An 18,584-nucleotide genomic window follows, 5' to 3' on the forward strand; every position below is an offset into this window, starting at 1 on the left:
TTTTTTGTGTGTGGTTTTTTACCTTTAATAACTTGCATGTGTTTTGTGAAGGTCAGAGACAGCGTTCCACAGAGCGGCCAGCAGGTGTTGCTGTCAGTGAGACGAGACCCGTCCTGTTTCTCTGGATCTGAAGGCAGAAAGCTTGCGTTACCTCAGACAGCTTCTTATGACCTGACTACAGCCAGACCTCCAAACATGGTTAGTTATGAAACATCATCATCAATCCAGTACTATTATGATTAGAGAGAGATAAAAAAAAAAAGGTTTTTATAACCAGTAATAACTATTTGTTGATCAAAGTCGGCATGAAATGGAATTTGCGATAGTCTTTTCTTTCCTATTGTGATGTATATCCAAGTGATATGGCTTCTCGAACAAGAAAAAATGTAGGGCGGGGCTAGGGTTGGGCCGATAGACGATGCCATCGTCCATCGCCGATGGCTGACAGCCATCACGATGTTAAGCTGACATCGTGATTCCTCCCACCCCCTGTTTGGAAAGGAAATGAAGTGTACTACGGAACCCCTAAAGCAGGGATCCTCAAATCTGGCCCACGAGATCCACTTTCCTGCAGAGTTTAGCTTTAACCCTAATCAAACACACCTGAGCATGCTAATCAATGTCTTCAGGATCATTAGAAAATCACAGGTAGGTGAGTTTGATCAGGGTTGGAGCTAAACTCTGCAGCGCATTGGCCCTCCAGGGCAAGATTTGAGGAACCCTGCCTTAAAGGGAATAAATAGCCTACGAGATGGGAGGATAAAAAAAAATATTTCAATACTTTTTCTCGCAATTATATCATTGGGTAAGTAGAGGCGACTGTATATAAATTGCGGGCATCAGGGAGCCGCTATTGAAACTGCTTTCGATTGCACGCTCTCATTTTACTTTCACTTTCACTTTTGAGATTCGCAATCACAAGGACTCTATACTATGGAGCGGCAGTACTTACCACACATTTGACAAGATTAGATGTTTGTCATTGGTGCTCAGGATCTGCAAATCATTCGCCATCGTCCTATCAGACATTTCTCCTTACTCTGTGTATGTGGTAAGTGAACTTTCAGTACTGTAATGCAACAGGCTACCGCTAGCAAGCGGCTAACCTTTTAATGGCTCTATAACGCGTTATTTGTTTCACGCTTCGGGCGCACCCCTAACCCCGCCCCGCCCCCGATTTCATCGTCCATCACGATGTTTCACTGCAGACATCGCCCAACCCTAGGCGGGGCTTGATTTTGTCCATGGTGAATTGATTGGTTTGCTATTGGTGGATCTCATGTGAGTGACAGGTTGATCCCACCCTCACCCCAGTAAACCTGTCATCAGAGAAGAGATGTCACTGAAGAGTTATTTTGATTGAAGAATACGAGAGCACATGAAAAAAAAAAGATGTACGGATAAATCATTTATAATAAACAGTGCAGTATTTCAAGAATTTTCCATTTTGATTTCATGGTGACTTTAAGTATCCCACAACCAATATGCAGAATGATTTTTAATTAATTTAATAAAATATAATAAAAAAATGTAATGTTAATAATAATAATGTTAAAATTAATATAGTATAATATATTATTCATATTATTATTCTCACCAATGTAGATTGAGGGCTTAATTAAATTTTTATTTCCCAGAGATCATTGCACCAAGGAGCCAGTCCTCATAGGAGGTTGATGCACCAGCGGGTCGGCGTTCCCGTTCGCGCTCCTCAACACCCTCCACGTGTCGGCATCTGCCTCCCCGACCCATCCACCACTGGGACGACGTCCCAAAATTCAGCCCCCCCTGCACGGGTCCAAAACGTGAGCAACCAGCCTTCACCTCCTCCCCAGCGGAGCGGCCTGGACCCTGGAGCCTTGAGTGGCCTGCAGGAGCAGATCCAGCTGTTGGGCTCCGAGCTGAGAAGTTTGGGACTGGCATTGAGGATAATGGTGGACCATCAAGGTCGACTGGAGAGAGAACAAGCCCAGCAGACCCAAGTCCAGAAGCAGATCCTCGGCACCCTGCAGAATCTCTCATCCAAATTTGAGCCTCTGCAGTCTACATCTGCGCCAACGTTACCAGCGTCTTGTTCCCTGGCCTCCTCTGCACCCTTCGGCCAGACTGCGACCGGTCAGGGTGCTTACGCTCAGTGCAGCCAAGCCCAGATGCGATACAACGAGATCCATGATTCCGGTCTGGAGAGCATTGAGGTGTTTTCTCTGGACCAGCTCAGCCCACCTACCATGAATGGGTTTCAGCAGTGCCCGACCTCCGGCGGGCCCCCGTTCACCCACGCACAAGCGCGCACGCCGACTTTCACGCAAACATTCGCGCCCAGCCCACTCCAGTACACTCAGCCGCACACAGACTCCTTTACGGGGATGGATAATAAATCAGTAGACATGCCCTCCACCAGTGCAGGTGGGTCATTCCAGGCTTGCAGCCCCCCTAACCAGTCCTCTAGTCTTCCGGTTTCACCCCACGAGCCCGAGCTGAACATCATTAAGGTGGAGAACGTCTGAGAAATGGCTAAAATCTGGACTTCACTGTATTTTATTGCACACAACTGTTTTAGCTTCCCAGAGAAACTCATACCAGGAAACTTATACTAAGTAAAAAGGTTTCCCCTGCTTTCTGTTTTGTTTAATTGTATACAGTAATTTTGCCTTTTTATAGGAAAAGAAAATAAATATCAGTAGAAATGGTTTGTCCTGTTATTTTTGCATTTTTTAATTTCTGTTGATTTTAGCACAGTATCAATAGAAATGTGTAGTAAAATACTCATTGGTTAGGGAAATGAAAACCTGAAAACGGCAATAGTTCGTTGGATTATTTTTTTTTTTTAGATGGTCGATTTATAATGTTTTAAGAATGAAATAAGAATGAAATGCCTGTTTTAGAAACAAATATTTTATCATTAATGGTAAAAGGAATATATAAAAAAAATGCTTAGAACAAAAAAAAAGCATTAAAATAAGTATAAATAAGTCTGACCATAAATGGTCATTGTGTATTTTTTTTTACAAAATAACTGTAATAAATGTATGGGTTTTTTTTTTTCAATCAACAAAATTTTAAATAATGAGTGGGTATATGAAAAATAAAAAATTCCAAACCGTGTTTTTGCCCAAATCACTACAGTAAGCCAATAAGAAGTATTTGTGTTTTAGAGCTGTCGGGACAGATTTCGCGACACTGCATACTTCCATCATTCCTCTGCGCGTGTAACATATTTGTAAATGAAGAAAATATGGTCAGGCTTCTGCTACATGTTGTGGAAGGAGTCATAGCAAATATACAGAGTTCTGGCATGAAACTCTAGATGGCGCAGTCCGATAGGTCTAACTCAATCTGACCTAATGACATCATTATCACATGGCACAGCTGATTGGTTCTCTCCTGTATCGGTAGCCAATGAGCTCGCTGCTCAACATTCAAATATATGACTAGTGCTTGCCGTAGCAGTGCAGCTTGCTTCAGAAACCCTCCACCTTCCCCAGCTCCACCTGTATAGATCTGCTACGAGGTGATAATGTATGCTATATAGGGGTTATTTCATGTATGTTATATTTGCAGCAGCAATATTTCTTACATGCTCACAGCAGCATGTTGTGGATGTATTGGCAGTAGCAAGTCTCGGTACTTGCTCTGCTGCAGCAGCAGCAGCGAAGCAGATCTATTCCGCTAAGACCAAATACATTAACACTGTCATGTACATTACCATGCCAATCCCTCCGAGAGTTGTCATGACAGAACATCCTTTAGCTTGAGCATCACATTTGCCGTGTATTGACACAATGCCTGGTAATTTCTACTATGGTGTATTTGCCTATAAATTGACTGCTCACCAAGTTATAGTAGTTTCTATCGTTTCTCATGAAAAAGAGTTGTGAAATGTACGGACACATTGAACAAATGACAGATGAATGAACAAAAGGAAATGAGTGACAGCTGTTTTTGTTGCATTGTCTATATACTTTATTTCATTAAGAAAACAACATCTGTTTTCTGACAGAATTATTGAAGAGGAAATAACAAAATATAAAAAATATTAACGTGGAACTGATTAATTCAAAGCACTTTTTCAGTAAAAACCATTATAATTGGGTGCTTTCTTGAATAGAGCACAGTTCAGGTAACTTCTTGTTCCAGTGCTTTTCAAAGTGAACACAGTTTCACACCAGAGATGAGGCTGATATTTTCTCGACTTGACAGCAGTGACTTTAAACTTCTCATATGGAGGAATCAGCACCTCTTTCTCATGAGGATACTTAGAATATTTTGCCACATCAGCTCCTTCACAAGTGTAGATTTCAAAACAAGATTTAGATCCAAAACCTCGTGCAATGTTATAATCAAGGGAGGATGAAGCAAATGAGCCAAAACGAACCTCTTTGTTCAGAACATCCTTATTAAATTCAACATTTGTACCACGATAAGTAAACCTGCATCCATACTGTGTTTTCTTCAGAATCTGTATCGCTTCTGTTAACAAAAAGTAAAGGGAATACCATTTGTAGGTCTTGTGATTGTACTGTTTTTTACCATAACGATTGTCAGGATTGAAATGCTGATATACGTTATTATCACTGTACACATAAATGGCGATTAAATGATTCCTTTTCAAGTAACCTTTTGGGAACTTGACAAACATTGCACCCACTTGCCAACCAATTTTAAATTGCGGTGAGTTATTGATTTCTTTCATTAGATATTTTGTCTTCACCAGATGTGCCATTTTCGATGTACAGCCCTTATATTGGTCATCAACAGAATTCAGTGCCATATCCAATGGATATCCTGCACCAGCAGCTCTGTGATCCTGTAGCAACAGGAATCATAATGATCAATCATCAGTATTAATGTCTGTAATATTCATACTAGAACACAAGCTTACCTGTCCTAGAGCAGCTAAAATGAGCAGAAGAGCTTCAATGAGCAGCAGCATCTTGATTCAGTCGAATCCCTCAGATGATCTAGTAGATCTAGAGAAGAACAGATGTTGAAAGACAACCAGAAACACAAAAGTATTACACAAATACTAAATCTATTACTCCAGTAGGAATATGTTGCACAATCATTTTCTTAATGAATTCCTTACACAAGACAATTTGTGCAACTAGTATTTTCTGCAAATTAGCAGAAATGATAAGTTATTAACCTTTATTATATTAACTTACCTGAGAATATTGTTGTCTCTTTTTGTCAGATTCAGTTTTCTTTTCGTTAATTTCGCTCACAATAAAATCGCTCACAGACAAATGACAATGACTCAAGAGATGAAGAAGGTGGCTTTTTATATCGCTGATAAAATAAGATAGCTTTCTCTGGTTTGTGTGGTTTCAAACTGGACAGGTGAACCTTTCAACCCGATTTCTTGCGAATTCATAGTAATTGTATGCAATGGCGAATTCGCATGAAAACGTGCAATCTAGAGAAGTAAACAGGATGTCCCATCTCTAACCACAAGCCTAACTCTGAGCTCAAATGAAATTAACAAAGGAAAGTTTTTGTATTAAGCAGCGTGTATGATTGCATACGAGAACAATCATACAACATCAAAGATGAAAAGGGGTTTTCAAGCATCAAAAAATAAAAGAGTAATACAGCTTTACATTTTTTTCCTGTTTATTAGAATCATTTTCATACATTTAGGCTGATTTCTTCCTGCTCTCTTGATCATACAGATGCAGAAGGTTTGGAAAACATATGTGACCCTGGAACACAAAACCAGTCTTAAGTCGCTGGGGTATATTTGTAGCAATAGCCAAAAATAGATTGTATGGGTCAAAATTATTGATTTTTCTTTTATGCCAAAAATCATTAGGATATAAAGTAAAGATCATGTTCCATGAAGATATTTTGTAAATTTCCTACTATAAATATATTAAAACTTAATTTTTGATTAGTAATATGCATTGCTAAGAACTTCATTCGGACAACTTTAAAGGCGATTTTCTCAATATTTAGATTTTTTTGCACCCTCAGATTCCAGATTTTCAAATAGTTGTATCTCGGCCAAATATTGTCCTATCCTAACAAACCATACACCAATGGAAAGCTTATTTGTTCAGTTTTCAGATGATGTGTAAATCTCAATTTCGAGAAAATGACCCTTATGACTGGTTTTGTGGTCCAGGGTCACATATCTTGTTTTTAAAACCAAGACTTGCTGTCAAAACCAGAAGAGATCAGAAAGATCTCTGGTGTGACACTGTGTTCATGTTAGAAAGAAGTGACCAGAACTGTGCAGGTCATTAAAAAATATGAAATGTATGTTGTAATCTTCAGATGAAATATACTACTTTTTTTCCTTTGATCAGCACTCATCTGTTTTCAAAAGATAACAATGTTGAAATTAAAGTCATTGCTTTGGTTGCCAAGACTCTTGATCAAGCCTACTGCCAAAGTTTCCTATCATTTCTGTTCATGCTGAGAAAGCCTTTCTCCATTGGACTGAACATTTTGGCCACCTGAGCAAAAACATCCATTATACCAAAATTACATAATGCGGTTTTAACTTCCAACTCGTTTCTCCCATCATTTGACACATTGCAGTTTAGAAGCGTAATTCGTTGTGAATAGGCTTGCTGGGTTTAAGGCATTTATTAATTTACGTTAATGTTAACTTGTAATTATACACTGTAAAAATTATTTTTGGAGTGTTTTACAAGAAGATATTATTTCAGTCATTCTACTTCAAAATTTCACATTTAATTCAGTATGTTACTTGCCGTTTCTTTGTAACTAACTGAAATTTACTAGCAAGTTCTGAGGGGAAATAGTTTCTATGCCAGTTTTTTCGGTGTTGGCCTACTATCCTTAATTGTTCATTCACCTTCATTCATAATAATTAATTTCAAACTGAAATATTAAAATGTATTAGTATATGTATTAATTAAAATTATTAACATTAACCAAGATTAAGAAATGCTGAAAAAAGTGTTATCTTTATTTCACTAAGTAATGTTAACATATAGAACATTGTTGCATTAAAATAACTGTTTCAATAGCCTATAAAGTTCTACATTCTAAATTAGCCAGGAGTCTGATTATTCAGTCTAGCTTCAGTTGTCAACAAAAGAGATGCATGTAAAAATCCATGTTATCCTAACAATAAATAAATAAATTCTGAATGTCTTGGAAATATATATTTTATGCTGCAGTTCACTCAAAAAGTCATTTAGCGGTTATCACACTACTGCTAACAATTACGTAAATCTAAAAAAGCAATTCCCAAACTTGTTCAGTGATGTGATACAAAAAGATTTAAGTATAAATGAAGACAAGAATTAGAGACACACATTTATTCACTTTAAGGACACCGAATTGAGTCACTTAAAATAACTTTATTTCATCATGTTAAAATGATACAGATTGTTTTCTGAAAAATAATTATTCGGGGGAAAAAAAGTGATATCAATTTGTATGGAACTGATGATTAAATCAAGTCAATTCAGAACACCTTTTTTTCAATGCAACACATGTTTTTACTGTTTCTTGAACAGAGCACAGTTCATGTAACTTGTTCTTCCAGAGCTTTTCAAAGTGAAAACGGTGTCACACCAGAGATCTTTATAATATTGTTTTGTCCTGACAGCAGTGACTCTAAACTTCTCATATGGAGGAATCAGCACCTCTTTTATGTAAGGATACTGAGAATATTTTGTCAGCTCAGCACTTTCACAAGTTATGATTTCAAAACAAGATTTAGTTCCAAAACCTTGCGTTACTTTAAGATTGAGAGAGGAAGACGTAAATGAGCCGAAACGAATCTCTTTGTTCAGAACATACTTATCAAAATTAGCTGTAGTACCACGATACGTTAAATAGCATTTATTTTGTGTTTTCTTCAGAATCTGTATCGCTTCCGTTAACAGAAAGTGAAGTGAATACCATGAGAATGTCTTGTGTTTGTACTGTTTTCTACCGTAACGAGTGTCATCGTTAAACTGACGATATATATATTTACCGGTGTACACATGAAGAGCGACTAAATGATTCCTTGTTAAATGATCTTTTGGAAACTTGACAAACTTTTCACTGTTTTGCCAATAATATTTGAATTTAGCTGAGTTTTTCATTTCCTTCTCTAGATATTTTGTCTTCACCAGATGTGCCATTTTCCCCTTACAGCTGATATATTGGTCATCAACTGAATTCGGTGCCATATCCAGTGGAAATATCTGTTCTGAAACAGCAGCAGCTCTGTGATCCTGCAGCAACAGGAATCATAATGATCAATCATCAGTATTCATGTCTGTAATATTCATACTAGAACACAAGCTTACCTGTCCTAGAGCAGCTAAAATGAGCAGAAGAGCTTCAATGATCAGCAGCATCTTGATTCAGTCGAATCTCTCAGATGATCTAGTAGATCTAGTGAAGAGCAAATGCTGAAAGACAAGAAACACAGCAGCCTTTTACAAATACTAAATAAAATGTTTAAATTTGTATTGGTATATTCTGACATATAGCAGAACTGTTTGAAATAATGACTTAAGTCCGTGGTGTTCACTAATGGAAGTGTAATATTACCTGAGAATATTGTTGTCTCTTTTTGTCAGATTCTGTTGTCTTTTTTTTTGTTGTTGTTACTTTTCAGGATCGCAGGAACAATGATGAGAGGAGAAGATCAGAAAAGTAAGTCGCTCACAGCCAGACGACAATGACTCTTCAAACCATATGAGGAAAGTGGCTTTTTATAATGCTGATAATGTGTGTGTTTTAAGAAATAATAGCTGAAGTGTATATTGTAGCAATCTGATTTCATAATAATTGGTGCAATGGTGAATTTGCATGAATTTGTTGATGAAATAGATAACCTAAGCCTGAGTTCAAAAGGAAAAAAAAAACAGGGTTTTTGTATATCAGCATGCATCATTGCATAAACATTATATACATATATATCAACATGTTTTATAGATTCTTAAAAATATGCATTATAGGATTCATTAAATTTATCAAAAGTGACAGTAAAGGCATTTACACTGCACAGAAGATTTCTATTTCAAATACATGTAGTTCTTTTGACCTTTCTATTCGTCAAAGAATCCAGGAAGAATCCACAAAAATATAAAGCAGCACAGCTATTTACAACATTGATAATAATAATTAAATGTTTCTTGAGCAGCAAATCAGCATATTAGAATGATTTCTGATCATGTGACACCGAAGACTGGAGTAATGATGCTGAAAATTCTGCTTTGTATCACGAGAATAAATTTCATTTTAAAATATACTCAAATAGAAAACAGTTATTATAAATTGTGATAATATTTCATTAAATTACGTTTTTTTATTGTATTGTGGATCAAATAAATGCAGACTTGGTGAGCAGAAGAGGTTGAAAAGGTACAGAAAGGTCATTTGGATAGTATTTATGTGAACACTCACTCAGATTCTTAAGTAATCACAAAAAGAATGCTTGCAAAACGTGCAAAGGTGCAGATCTGAATGAAGTGACATTAAAAATGATTTAAAATTCTTTAGAATTTATGTGGTAATCTTCCAGCAGCACGCATCTGTTTTCAACAGATAGCAATGTCGAAATTAAGGTAATTTGCTGTAGTTCCTAAAACTTGACTTTTGATCAAGTCCAGCACACAGATAAACGCCACTCAAATTGTCTTCAGAAAACATTACAATTTTGTTTGAATTATATTTTGATCAGCTCTTGGCACAGTGATGGATCAGTTTGATATTTTTGGCTCTACTGACTGCACACAGTTTTTAGGTTATAAGGGTTCAAGGTTAGACCTATGAATAGTAAGTAATCCAGCTCATTAATAATCTGAGCCAAACCTCAAAGTAAGTGCCTAGGAATACATAGAGCAGGGGTCCTTGACTCTGGACCTCGAGATCCACTTTCCTCCAGAGTTTAGCTCCAACCCTAAATCAAACCTGAACAAGCTAATCAAGGTCTTCAGGATCACTACAGAGTTGCAGCTAGGTGTATTTAATCCAGTTTGGAGCTAAAATCTGCAGGAAAGGGGATCTGAAGGTAAATCCTGTATGGAGTATAAATGTAAAAAGATATTGGATGTAATGAGATGTACAGTACTGTGCAAAAGTCTTAGGCCATTAGTATTTTCACCAACAAAAGATATGGATTTAATCTTTTTCTGTACTGTGTCAGTAGGAAACATCAGTTTACATTTCCAAACATTCCTTTTGCCATTAATTGTAATAATGCAGTGAGATTTTTGATTGCACAAGGAGTCTGACAACAGCCAGTGCTCCACACAGAGATCTGTGTAAAATAATGTCATAAATAGATTTTATTTACCAATTAACTTCTATTAACTAAATCAAACCAACATTTGGAGTGGCCACCCTTTTCGTTTAAAGCAGCTTTTGCCCTAGGTGTACTTGCGCATAGTTTTTCAGGTAGCTTTGCAGGTAGGTTTCTTCAGGTGTCTTGGAGACGTTGACACTGTTCTTCTGGATTTAGTCTGGATGTAGCGTAAGGTCCAGTGAGAAGTGACAAATGCGGAGAGAGCAAAACAAAACACTGGTCATGAATTAGAAGTATAAAATGAGGATTTGTAAAGAAAAATGTCGAAGGGTTTTGATATAAGCCAAGAGGAGACTGGTTTTCCTTTGCTAAAGTAAGGAAACTTTGCTTCCTTTGCTCCTGTAAACAAACGTTAGTTCTCGCGAGACTAGCCTATTCTCACCGGACCCTACACTATGCCTACATCCTACGTCATTAGCCGGAAACGGAACACGCGTACAACAGTTAGCGGAAGCTACAGATTACTGTTTATGAAATTTTAAGTTTTATTTTTTCTTACAAAAACACATTGATTCGCTACAGGAGGCCTTTATTCACCCCCAGAGCCACGTGGAGCACTTTTTATGATGGATAGATGCACTTTATTGGACTTCTTTTGGACTAATAAAAAAAAAAACCACCCACTCACTGCCATTATAAATCTTGGAAGAGACAGGACATTTAATAATTTAGAACTCCGATTGGATTCGTCTGAAAGAAGAAAGTCATATACACCTAGGATGGCTTGAGGGTGAGTAAATCATGGGCTAATTTTCATTTTTGGGTGAACTATCCCTTTAAGGGCACAAAATCTGAACTGTATCTAAGAAAGACATTTTTGTAAATCAATCAGTCAATAAAGTTATTGTTTTCATTGTTTTGACTCATGTAACAATGTATTCTAATAAATAAGCAACCAAGATTTTAAATACCAGTTAAATAAAATTTCACAATTCTCAATCCCTATTTTGATAGAAAAAAAGTTAACTAAATATAACTAGATAATACATATAATATAAATGTAAAGTTCAAACAAATTAAAAGCAATAGCACATATAAATTGCAATACAACAAAGACTCAAATAAGATAAACAGTGCTGGAATTTTTTCAGGTTGGTCTAACGGTAGGTAGGATGCAGCAATTGAATGATCAAATGTAAAATAACATTGCATAGTCTTCACGTTATAAATTAAGTATAGATTAATGCTTATGAAAGCAAAAAGTTATTCAACAGCATTTTGTGTTTTGTTGTGATTGACATTATTGACACAGACAGCAGCAGGTTTATTAGGCTGCTGTAATTTTAAGACCGAATGGACGGATAAGTGCAAGAAGACACGAAAGAAAACTAATCTCAGTATGGACACGGATTTATGGATGTATACTTTCGCCTATCACCGCACTGTGTCCGCTGACTGACCACACATATTTTCTGAAACGATGCGTGGCAGATTGGAGAAAGTAGAGCAGAAGTAGTAGTTTACATAGTTTGCCGTACTAAAAATCATATTGTTAAACTTAAATCCATTTATTTTTATGTCAAACATTTCTTGGAAAGATTAAAGGTGCATTATGAAACCTAGCGGTTGAAATGGGTACCACAGTCCAAATTCAAAATATTGTTCCTCCCGCTCTTCAGCCGCAAGGCTCCCGCGGGTTGTCAGATTGAGGACACAAATGCAACAGGAATAAGCATTGACAATGGAAGGCGACGAGCCTAAGGATGATTATTCACAGGGCAACTTTTGGCAATGTTGCCATCAATGGGCAACCAGGTGAAACACAAGGCCCACGACCGATCTAATGTATCCAGATATACATTTGTTACCCATTCTCAATGAGAAAGTACCCAAGCAACATTGCTCAAAAAAAGTTGATGAGTTGATTTATCCATGTTTTAATATGTCTCTGGTTATATGGCTTTTTGATGGATGATGAGGCTTTTTAGGTCAAGTAGAATCTGCGATCTCTGACCCAGTTTGTTTGCTGGCTTCCATGGCTGCAATACGCTGTGTTTTCCGCCAAACTGGCAATCCAGGGTGTCGAAATACTATTGGGTAAATTAGAAGAGGGCGGAATCACACAGACCAAAACAAAAACAGACATTCCGACACAGAACCCACATTTCAAAGTAGAATAACTGGCTGTAGCATTGTTTTTCAGAGAAACAAGTATGTGAACTTAGCATGTTTCCTAAATATCTGCAAACATATGATGGTATTTTTATGCTTTAGTACAAAAAATTACATAAAGCTTGCATAAAGATAGTTTCAGATGGAAGTGGAAACTTTAATATTGAGGATTTTAAATAAAAATGTTTATTTCATGTATTTTGTGTGTTAAAGATAAACGAACTTAACAAAAAGTATAATATACAAATAAATAAAAAAATATCTTGACCAAAATGGAGTAAGTAGAAACCATTGTTTATTACTCCTACATTTTTCATAGTTTGAACATTTACGTTCATTCAGTCTCTCATTAACTTTATAAATTATTCACCCATTAAGGATCTCAAACAGAATTCAGCCATTCAACAATATCAGCAGCTCCTAAACAAATTATTCATTTAACAAAAGTCAAAGAATAGGTAACTTTAGAACATATTTAGAATATCATTACCGAGTTCAAATGTGTTACTACAAAGTTAACTTTCATTCTGTATTTAGCTTGCTGTGAGGCATCTATATATAGCTGAAGTGTGATGTTGATGCATCCAGCTCATGTAAACCAGTTTAGCTCATCGAATAATGCAACACGTCTGAAAGTCTGGTCTGTTTGTAGTTTCACAACAAGCACAAATTGTCAGTCTATCTGGGTATTAGTGCCTTATTAAAAAATGTATATTTCAAAAGTTGTAAGTTGTTCACTGAATGTACACTGAGAAAAACACAATTACAGTTTTTATAAAAAAAGACTACAACAAGCCCATTTAACCAAATACTGTTTATTGAACATTTTTAGCCAGCAGTGGTGAACATTAGCATGCTAATACTACTACTACTACTACTACTAATAATAATAATAAAAGAATGATTTTGTATGGAATGAAAGTGTGTTCATATAGTTTTACTTTTAAGTAAACAGAATAAACAAATGCTTTTAAATATTTGATATTGCCAATATGTATTATGCTGCATTGCCATAAAAGATTATTGACTATAGCAAACCCCGACAATGTTGTTCAGTAATGTGATGCAACAAGAAAAAAATAAAGAAAAAATAAAAATAAAATAAAACCACTCTGAGGCCACTAAAATCAGTTAATAACATTATTTCATTGTGCTGAAAGTATATTTTCTGACAAAGAAATATTGAACTACACTGAGAGGAAAAAAAATTATATTGATTTTTGTGGAATCAATATAAAATCACTTAGTTCAGCTCAGAGCAAAACATAATACTTTTGTATGGTCTCGGTTGGTTTCTTGAATAGAGCACAGTTCAGGTCACTTATATTTCCAGAGCTTTTCAAAGTGTACACAGTTTCACACCAAAGATCAGGCTGATCTGTCCTGTTTTTGACAGCAGTGACATTAAACACCTCATATGGAGGAATCAACACTTCTTGCTCACGAGAAAGCTTAGAATATTTAGTAATATTAGCACCTTCACACGTGTGGATTTCAAAACAAGATACATTTCCAAAAAACTTTGCTCTGTTTTGATTATAGGTGGAAGATGTAAACGAGCCAAAACGAACCTTATTGCTGAGAACATTAAGAGAACACTTACATTTTGTACCACGATAAGTATCATAGCATCTATTTTGTGTTCTCTTCAGAATCTGTATTGCATCTGTTAAAAGAAAATTAAGTGAATACCATTTATATGTCTCATTTGTGTAGTTTTGTTTACCATAACGAGTGTCATTATTGAAATCACGAAATACTTTATCACCAGTGTACACATAAATGGCGATTGAATGATTCCTTGTCAAGTTATTTTCTGGCTTCTTAAAGTTTGTTTCACCCTCTTGCCAAGCTACTTTAAAATTTGATCTAGAGATATTGAGTTCCTTCTTCAGATATATTGTTTCCACCAGATGTGCCATTTTCCTGGTGCATCCATCATATTGGTCATCAACTGAATTCGGTGCCATATCCAGTGGAAATATATGTCCGTCAACAGCTGTTCTGTGATCCTGCAGCAACATGAATCATAATGATCAATCATCAGCATTCATGTCTGTAATATTCATACTAGAACACAAGCTTACCTGTCCTAGAGCAGCTAAAATGAGAAGAAGAGCTTCAATGATCAGCAGCATCTTGATTCAGTCGAATCCCTCAGATGATCTAGTAGATCTAGTGAAGAGCAGATGCTGAAAGATAACCAGAGACACAACAGCGTTTACAAAATACAAAATCTATCACTCCAACAGGAATATGTTGTTATATGATCTGAACAGTAACTTTAACCTCAAATTACCTGAGTTATTTTTATTGATTTCAGGAACAATGATGAGAGAAGAACAGAAAAGTCAGTCGCTCAGAGCCAGATGACAATGACCCTTAAGAGATGAGGAGGTTGAAGTTGCTTTTTATATTGCTACTAATGTGTGTGTGCATGTGTTTTCTGAGGTATACCAGCTGAGGTGTGATCTTGACGCATTTGGCTCAACTAAACTGTTGAGCTCATCATAACTTGAAGCACTTGTGAAGGGCTGTGTGTGGTTTCACACTGGACAAACTGAAAGGCTAAAAAAAAAAGCTTTAGCTTTTTAAAGTTTAAGTATTTTACTCCATATCAGTCGTATCAGATTCTGAATTAAATTAAATTTTAATTAAATAAATATAAACGGACAACAGGTGAACCTGCAGAAGGATCATGATAAATAGTTATTGTTTAGACTCAATTTACAACTTGCTATCCATTCTGGAGTGATTTTTGACAAATGATTAATTTATTTTGTGGTTAAATTTTTTTTACATTTTTTTTATATTTGTCACTAGCAAATAACAAAATCACATAAAATGTGATTAGAATGTGATTTATGTCCCGAATTGTGGTGCAGAGATAACATGCAAACTTCATAATACATTCATAGAAAACTATGATCATATAATATTAAATTTGACCCTTTGAGGTCAAATATTCTCTGAAGCACCTCATTGTACTGACCATTTGCTGAAAAAAAAAAAAAAAAGTAAAAGCTTGAGGAAGACATTTTTGGTCCCCTTGAGGAAACAAGCTTCAAATCATACAGAATGAAATTTTTTGAAAATCTAAAAATGCCGGAAAGTTTCCAATTAGGGACAGATCTACAGTTTGTACAGTAGAAAAAACATTAGGCCTATGGAATGTCCCCATAAAACATGGAAACCCAATATGTGTGCAGGTGCGTGTGTGTGTGTGTGTTTCTAATCTTAGATTTTTGAGAATGTTGACAAATGTTTGAGATTAGAATGTGAAGTGCTGAGCTTCACATACTATGTCCAATCTTCAAAGTAAAAGTGAAAAATAGAGTTTTCTAAGAGCCCCTAGGAATGTACAGAGGATGAATGATGACTATGGTATTAAAAGGTTAAAATGAATCTCAGAGAATGGCCAGTAGATGGTGCTGTAACCACACTGCACAAGTGCACTCAGGGATTGATGTCAGTAAGTGTGTTTCAAACAAGGTGTCCAATCCTGTACATGCAAAGTTCAGCTCCAACCTACTGTAGATCAAACACAGCTGAATCAGCTACAATTAAGATCTTCAGGAGCATTTGATAATTACAGACAGCTGTGTTCGATCAGGGTTAAAGCTGAACTCTGCAGGCAGGAAGATCTCCAGGAATAGGACTAACAGCCCTGAATTATAGACTATCCAGTTTCTCTGTTTGGACAACAAAGAAATGGCTTTTAAATGAGGATGAATGTACCTGTATCACAGCACCAGTCATGCTTGTTTGCCAAAATCCTGAAACTTTGGGTCCTCATATTCAATTAGGCCTATTCAAGGCATTTTCCAGAAACAATAGCTGAGATGGTGTCGGATTTTGCCAGTTGGGTCATATCAAATGTATTTTCCTGCAGAAAATATGTCGGGACCCCCTCGGTAATAATCGTGTGCCGGGCCCCCTCTCCCTCGTTGACCCTTGGAATCGTCCTCACCTTCCCCCCGTTACAGCGCCCATGGAATCAGCACCTCTTTCTCCTCAGGATACTTTGAATATTTTATCAGATCAGCACCTTCACAAGTGTAAATTTCAAAACAAGATTAGATTTTAAAACCCTGTATTACCGTTCGATCAAGAGAGGAGAATGAAAATGAGCTCAAACGAACCTCAATGTCGCCACAAGAGGTCCCCAAATGGTACTTTGATGTCATACACCAATTTGGCACGCTTTTACGCCAGATACTCTGGCTGCCACAACCCAGCACTGAGAGGCCACTAACTCATGCAACCCCAGTGCTGGGACACACTCACTCATTCCTCTGGAAACCTATGGCAGACTCCACACAGAAAGGCTTCCTGGCTCAGCTGGGACTCAAACTAGAGGCATTCTTGCTGTCTTTGAGATGACAGTGTTACCGATTGAACACCGTGCTGTCCAAATTCTGAAGCCAATAATCTCTATAATTTATATAAAGACTTCCAAATATTTAAAATTATGCTTGTCTGTAATTTCTATTATAAATTATCTTTCCTATGTTAAGTAGGGATGCACCGATACCACTTTTTCCAGAGCGAGTCCAATAGTGAAACTTTTATTTCCGGTACTTTCTGATGCCAATACCTGTATTTTCATAGCATTTGTAATTTTTTTAAATATTGGGTACAGCAACCCCCCCCCCCCCCCCCTTTAGTGAACAGGTACTTCTTTCAGTTATTTTCACACTTATTTTTTTCCTTAAAATTGTATTGTACAAGCAAACTTTCACTGTTCATTTTATTGTTCTATGGTATTTCATCTTTAATTTAATAGCACATTACAGCAGCTCCATTGCAGTACTGTAATCACAAGACGTTTTCCTGTAATAATGCAGGGAACCAGTCGCTATACTTAAATCTTGTAACAGCAATGGACATATTTTCTCAAAAAGCCGCGTTTTTATCATCTGAAAGGTGCTGTGATATGGTATGCTGTGATGTATATTCCAAACTTTGGTTTGAAGTTACTGTAGGTGGGCACTTTGACTTTTGACTTTCTAAAATAAAGAAATTATGATCTGCTGATGTTGGTTACTTGCTGATGAAAAATAGAATCACCATGCCGTGGCCTGATCTCATGTAGTCTAATCTCTTATTTTTATTATAGGAAACAGCCTCAGCAAATTACCAAAATTATTTAAAATAAGACAAGCATTAAAAAAGGTAAAACAATAAGTTATTTCTTATTATTTGTTGATTTTTAATGAATATACTTTTTTTAGTTATGCCATGGTCTAAAATATTTTATCAAGTAGAAATTGGAGTCAAAAAAGTTGAGATTCAGTGCTTTAAAACTGTGGTTTCCAAAAGTTATAATAAAGACAATGACCTCTAGGTGGTGCTGTAACCACACTGAACAAATACACCCAGGTCAGAGCATTGCAAACATATGACTTTGCTTCCTGTATGACCTCCAGACCATACTGGGTGACTATATCACAAAGCTTTTATTTATTTTTTTTAATATATATATATTGTCTGAAGATCATTACCGGAACAATGATTGGTGAGTTTGAACATGTATGTTTTAACAACATCATTTAAAGTGGTTCCTACACCATTCACTTCAAAAGTAATGCATCTTTTGGTGTGATGTGAAGAAATTGCATTAAAAAAGGATGAATAACAGCAGTTGTGTGTTTCATTGTCTAGTGCCAAAATAAGTCAAGTTTAATTATTTCAAGTTTAATGATCTATTAATGATCAGACAATGAGCAGTAGGTGGTGCTGTTTTCACAGAACATCAAAGAGTTACGATGACCAGGCTTCACCTGTCAAGTCAAGTCACCTTTATTTATATAGCGCTTTTAACAATACAGATTGTGTCAAAGCAACTGTACAGCATTAATTAGGAAAATATTGTGTCAATAATGCAAAATGACAATAGTAAACACTCGATTTTCAGTTAAAGGCAGTTCATCATTGGATTCAGTGATGTCATAATCCAGCTCAGTTCAGTTTAAATAGTCTCTGTGCAATCAAGTCAACGATATCGCTGGAAATTAAGTGTCCCCAACTAAGCAAGCCAGAGGCGACAGCGGCAAGGAACCAAAACTCCATCGGTGACAGAATGGAGAAAAAACCTTGGGAGAAACTTTGCTCAGTCGGAGGGTCAGTTCTCCTCTGACCAGACGAAACCAGCAGTTCAATTCCAGGCTGCAGCAATGTCACATTGTGC

General features: G+C 36.4%; 4 protein-coding genes across 5 annotated transcripts in view; 1 reads left to right on the forward strand and 3 right to left on the reverse strand.

Annotated features, from left to right (window-relative positions):
- LOC107673211 (uncharacterized) overlaps window positions 1-2,702 on the forward strand; it is a 5,705-nt gene extending 3,003 nt beyond the window's left edge. For both annotated transcript variants that reach the window (XM_016466706.1, XM_016466707.1), the window contains 2 exons: window positions 52-198; window positions 1,638-2,702. In XM_016466706.1, coding sequence (XP_016322192.1) covers window positions 52-198; window positions 1,638-2,507 — 1,017 coding nt within the window. In that variant the 3' untranslated portion in view covers window positions 2,508-2,702. The remainder of the gene's footprint in view (window positions 1-51; window positions 199-1,637) is intronic.
- A 1,367-nt stretch (window positions 2,703-4,069) lies between these two features.
- Window positions 4,070-4,933, reverse strand: LOC107673188 (NAD(P)(+)--arginine ADP-ribosyltransferase 2-like). Its single transcript, XM_016466687.1, has 2 exons — window positions 4,883-4,933; window positions 4,070-4,807 (listed from the first exon to the last, which is right to left on the reverse strand). Exons 1-2 carry the CDS (start codon window positions 4,931-4,933, stop codon window positions 4,070-4,072), a joined length of 789 nt encoding a protein of 262 aa, XP_016322173.1.
- Window positions 4,934-7,390: 2,457 nt separating this feature from the next.
- Window positions 7,391-8,537, reverse strand: LOC107673200 (NAD(P)(+)--arginine ADP-ribosyltransferase 2-like). Its single transcript, XM_016466700.1, has 3 exons — window positions 8,524-8,537; window positions 8,277-8,381; window positions 7,391-8,201 (listed from the first exon to the last, which is right to left on the reverse strand). Exons 2-3 carry the CDS (start codon window positions 8,325-8,327, stop codon window positions 7,476-7,478), a joined length of 777 nt encoding a protein of 258 aa, XP_016322186.1. The 5' UTR covers window positions 8,328-8,381; window positions 8,524-8,537; the 3' UTR covers window positions 7,391-7,475.
- Window positions 8,538-13,647: 5,110 nt separating this feature from the next.
- LOC107673189 (NAD(P)(+)--arginine ADP-ribosyltransferase 2-like) lies at window positions 13,648-14,582 on the reverse strand. The gene is made up of 2 exons (XM_016466688.1): window positions 14,482-14,582; window positions 13,648-14,406 (listed from the first exon to the last, which is right to left on the reverse strand). Exons 1-2 carry the CDS (start codon window positions 14,530-14,532, stop codon window positions 13,648-13,650), a joined length of 810 nt encoding a protein of 269 aa, XP_016322174.1. The 5' UTR covers window positions 14,533-14,582.
- Window positions 14,583-18,584: the final 4,002 nt, after the last annotated feature.

Source organism: Sinocyclocheilus anshuiensis, unplaced genomic scaffold, assembly GCF_001515605.1.
Source record: "Sinocyclocheilus anshuiensis isolate Anshui unplaced genomic scaffold, SAMN03320099.WGS_v1.1 scaffold724, whole genome shotgun sequence".
In the NCBI taxonomy this organism is placed as follows: Eukaryota; Metazoa; Chordata; class Actinopteri; order Cypriniformes; family Cyprinidae; genus Sinocyclocheilus; species Sinocyclocheilus anshuiensis.

Excerpts from the sequence above, each read along its gene's own strand:
- LOC107673188 (XM_016466687.1), bottom strand. The coding sequence starts at position 4,933 with ATGCTGCTGCTCATTGAAGCTCTTCTGCTCATTTTAGCTGCTCTAGGA. Across the intron at positions 4,808-4,882 it reads TTTTAGCTGCTCTAGGACAG|GATCACAGAGCTGCTGGTGC; the intron begins GTAAGCTTGTGT and ends CTGTTGCTACAG.
- LOC107673200 (XM_016466700.1), bottom strand. The coding sequence starts at position 8,327 with ATGCTGCTGATCATTGAAGCTCTTCTGCTCATTTTAGCTGCTCTAGGA. Across the intron at positions 8,202-8,276 it reads TTTTAGCTGCTCTAGGACAG|GATCACAGAGCTGCTGCTGT; the intron begins GTAAGCTTGTGT and ends CTGTTGCTGCAG.
- LOC107673189 (XM_016466688.1), bottom strand. The coding sequence starts at position 14,532 with ATGCTGCTGATCATTGAAGCTCTTCTTCTCATTTTAGCTGCTCTAGGA. Across the intron at positions 14,407-14,481 it reads TTTTAGCTGCTCTAGGACAG|GATCACAGAACAGCTGTTGA; the intron begins GTAAGCTTGTGT and ends ATGTTGCTGCAG.